At 40.4% G+C, this 3,558-nt stretch overlaps 1 protein-coding gene across 1 annotated transcript; it reads right to left on the bottom strand.

The window, feature by feature from the left end:
- Window positions 1–389: 389 nt before the first annotated feature.
- On the bottom strand, window positions 390–929 carry LOC107464996 (uncharacterized). The gene has a single exon (XM_016083963.1). It carries the CDS (start codon window positions 927–929, stop codon window positions 390–392), a length of 540 nt encoding a protein of 179 aa, XP_015939449.1.
- Between the last annotated feature and the right edge of the window lie 2,629 nt (window positions 930–3,558).

Below are 3,558 nucleotides of genomic sequence, written 5' to 3'. Positions count from 1 at the left end.
GCCGTGATCTCTGTTTTCTGGCTCTTGTCACCGCTTTGCCGAACGGGTTTTGCCTTCTTCATCTTGGTCGCGATAACGCCTCCTCGGCTCCTTGATAAGATGGGAGAATTCTGCTAACTTACCTTCCCTTATCGCTTGCTCTAGTGCATCCTTCAGGTCAAAGCAGTCCTGTGTTTGGTGACCATAGCCTTTGTGGTAGTCACAATAGAAGTTCTTGTTTCCTCCCGTACGGTCCTTGAGTGGTCAGGGCTTCAGCAAGATTCCTTTCTCAGCTATTTGCTGATAAACTTCCATGATGGGAAGAGTAAGCGGAGTGTAGTTGGTGAATTTCCCGACCCGGGGAAATGGCCTGGTTGCCTTGCTTGGAGCTCCTTCCCTGGTTTGTTCCTTCAGTCTTTCTCCGTTACCTTGTTGCCGAGGTTGGTGTAGCCGGACTGCCGTTTATTGGCAGCCACGACTTGGCTGACTTCCTCATCGTTTATATACTCCTTGGCTACCGTTTGGATCTCGTGCATCGTCCAAACTGGTTTCGTGGTAAGGTGTTTTCGAAAGTTCTCGTTGAGGAGGCCATTCATCAGGCAAAGGCTGGCCACTGAATCGGTTAGGCCATCGATTTCCAAGCATTCATCGTTGAACCGATCCAGGTATTTTCTGGTCAGCTCTCCCTGTCTCTGGGTTACCCCTAGAAGGTTGATCGGGTGCTTTGCCTTTGCTATTCGTGTTGTAAACTGGGCTAGGAATGCACGACTGATGTCCGAAAACCCGTAGATGGACCCTTGCGGGAGGCCGTTAAACCATCTGATCGCGGGTCCTACCAGGGTTACCGGAAAGGCTCGGCACCTCACCTCGTCCCCTACTCCCTCTAGATTCATCCTTGCTTCGAAGGCCGTGAGGTGTTCTAGAGGGTCTTGAGTTCCATCGTACCTCATGTCCGTTGGTTTGTCGAAGTGCTTCGGCAACCGGACTTCGAGGATGGATCGGTGGAATGGGGTGGCGCCCATATCACGGGTTGCCGTTTCCTCTCGAACCTCCCTTCCCCGTCTTCGCGATCTCGTGCTGTGCGGCGCGTTTCCTTGCCTCGGGAGTAGATGATCGTGTCATTTCGTCTTCTCGGGATGGGGGACTCTTCCCGGGTGCTCTCCGCTTCCGTTCGGGATGCGGAGGCGCGTCACAGACGGCTTCGGTGGGAGTCTCTCTCTTGGCTTTCAGGGGATGGGGTGTAGCTGGGATCGGTGGTTCGTCCGTCGCGCTCCTGGTCGGCCAGTTGCCGTTCCAGGTTCTGGACCCTGTGACGTAGCTCCTGCATTATCATGGCGCTGTCGCCGCCCGTTCCCCCGAAGGGTCGCGTCCTTGTGTGTGGTTCAGTGTGTTGTCGGGGGGACCTTCGCTGTCCTCTTAGTGAGGCGACGGAGGCCGCCCCTTCTGCTCCGGCTCCTCGGCCTTGGTCTCCGGGGCCCGGCACAACGTCCATCTAGTCGTCCCCACAGACGGCGCCAATGTTCGGTGGTCGGTTGCCGGACTAGTCAGGTGGTTATTTGAGGGGGTGGTGACGCTTTAATTGCGGTCGTGCTGAGTTTGGATCTGCCAGGTAGCCGAGCTCTTGTTGTAGAAGGAAAGAGGGGGTGCCACCTGCAAAGACACTCCGACGCTCTAGTCAGCTAGTGTGCAGGTGGGGAATATGATAGGTGGAAAAGGTGACGTACCTTGGGGGAAGGGCAGGTCCTTCCCCATTTATACCGTGTTAGGGGTGGGCCCTACAAAGACAGGCCCACCTTCCTCGAAGCTTCCTCACAGCTGCAGTGGAGAGCTGTCAGGGACGCGTGTCCGGGTCGCGTAGTGAGCTGCACGTGCCCGACCGCTCGGGTCGGGTCATCAGTGGGTCGGGTCGACCCGCAAGTGGCCTGGGCCAGGCCGTAACATCTATATATTTTTACTTCTCTTTTTTTAAATATTTGTTTCATATAATTTAAAGAGAATACTAATATACTAACTAATAATTTGAATCAAGATTCAATTGTTTAAAAAAATTGATTTTGAGTAAATTTTATAACTATCAATATAAATTTTTTTATACTAATATCTTATTTCTATAGATAGAGAAAAAAATTATTTTTAAATAATAAGTATGAAAATTAATTATTTTAATTTGTGTAACAAAATTAATACCTAATCAAATGTAAAAGTATACACGCTAAATTCTTTCAAGTTTTAGATAATGAATAATGTAAATTAATTATTAGTAAAAAATTAAACTTTTCACATAAAAAAATAACTAAAAACTTATTATTTAATCTTTTTTTGTCTACAGAGACCTTGGTTTCTTAGGTCTTAGCCAACAGAGATTTTTGTCTCCTACGATCTTTTTGTAAAGTAATTTGATTCTATAAATCTTTTGTATCATAATCTATAATGTTGAGACAAAGTCGACATAACTTTAAAAGATTTATATTCCCGCAATGTTATTACAGGAAAAAACACTAGTTAAAACTAAAATTTTAGTCTTGAGATACAAAAATTTCAGTCCCATTATTAGCACCTCGAGAATGTGGTGACACAAGAACTAAAATTTTTAGAAATGGATACTAGAATTTTAATAATATATCCTTTTAAAAATCATCTTATTTAACTTTTTAAATTTTAAATTTACTTTTCAATTTTTATATTTATCTTAAATTAAATATGATATTAAGACATAATTTAATTACAGTCTCTCTTCCAAACATATTGTTAAAGATGACAATCGGATAGACAACGACTGATTTTGGTATTACCAATTACGGCCGGTCGACCGCCTACCTGTTCGCTGTTTCTTATCAAGTGAACTGTCAATTTAGTCTCTGTCTATTTTCATCATGGACAATGCAACTCCAACAAAAAAAAAATAGAGCCACTTTAATTAGCTTTTCTCTTTAGTCTTTGTGAAACAAAAATGGATCCTTTTTATTTTTTTTTAATACTTGAAAAAATAAAGTGTAATCTTTCACCTTTAATTTTATAAATGAGACTAAATATAAATAAAAAAATAATAAATAATGAGATTAAATACTAGATATTATTCCCTTTTTTGTCCACAGAAAAGAATTCACTCCCCTGCGAAACCATGCAATTCCTATTTTAACTCGGATATCGAAAATCAAATATTTATATAAATAAATAATAAAAAATTATATTTAATTAAAATTTTAATTTATAATTTTATAATTTATTTTTTTATTACTTTTATATATAAAATCATTATTATTGTAATTATATATGTTATATTTATTTATATTATATCATTATATTATTCTATGACGTATTATATTATGGCACCCAATATACTGACACAACACATGCATTCTGGTGTCATTTTACATATATTTTTTTTCAATTATTTTTTAAGAAAGTATTATTAATCAATTATATGCAAATTAATATTTAATGAATATCTCAGATTTGTCAATGATTTTAATATTCTATTTCATATCTTTTTAGTAATTATTATGATTTTTTTAGAAGCCTGCTATACATACAAACCTTTTTGACTTACAAGTCTTACAAGTTTGCATAAGTCAAACA

Source organism: Arachis duranensis, chromosome 9, assembly GCF_000817695.3.
Source record: "Arachis duranensis cultivar V14167 chromosome 9, aradu.V14167.gnm2.J7QH, whole genome shotgun sequence".
NCBI lineage: Eukaryota > Viridiplantae > Streptophyta > Magnoliopsida > Fabales > Fabaceae > Arachis > Arachis duranensis.
The sequence above is the reverse complement of the archived record's forward strand: the minus strand, read 5'-3'. Positions and strand labels throughout refer to the sequence as shown.

Bases quoted from the DNA above. Each gene is read 5' to 3' on its own strand.
- LOC107464996 (XM_016083963.1), bottom strand. From the start codon at position 929: ATGAGGTACGATGGAACTCAAGACCCTCTAGAACACCTCACGGCCTTC.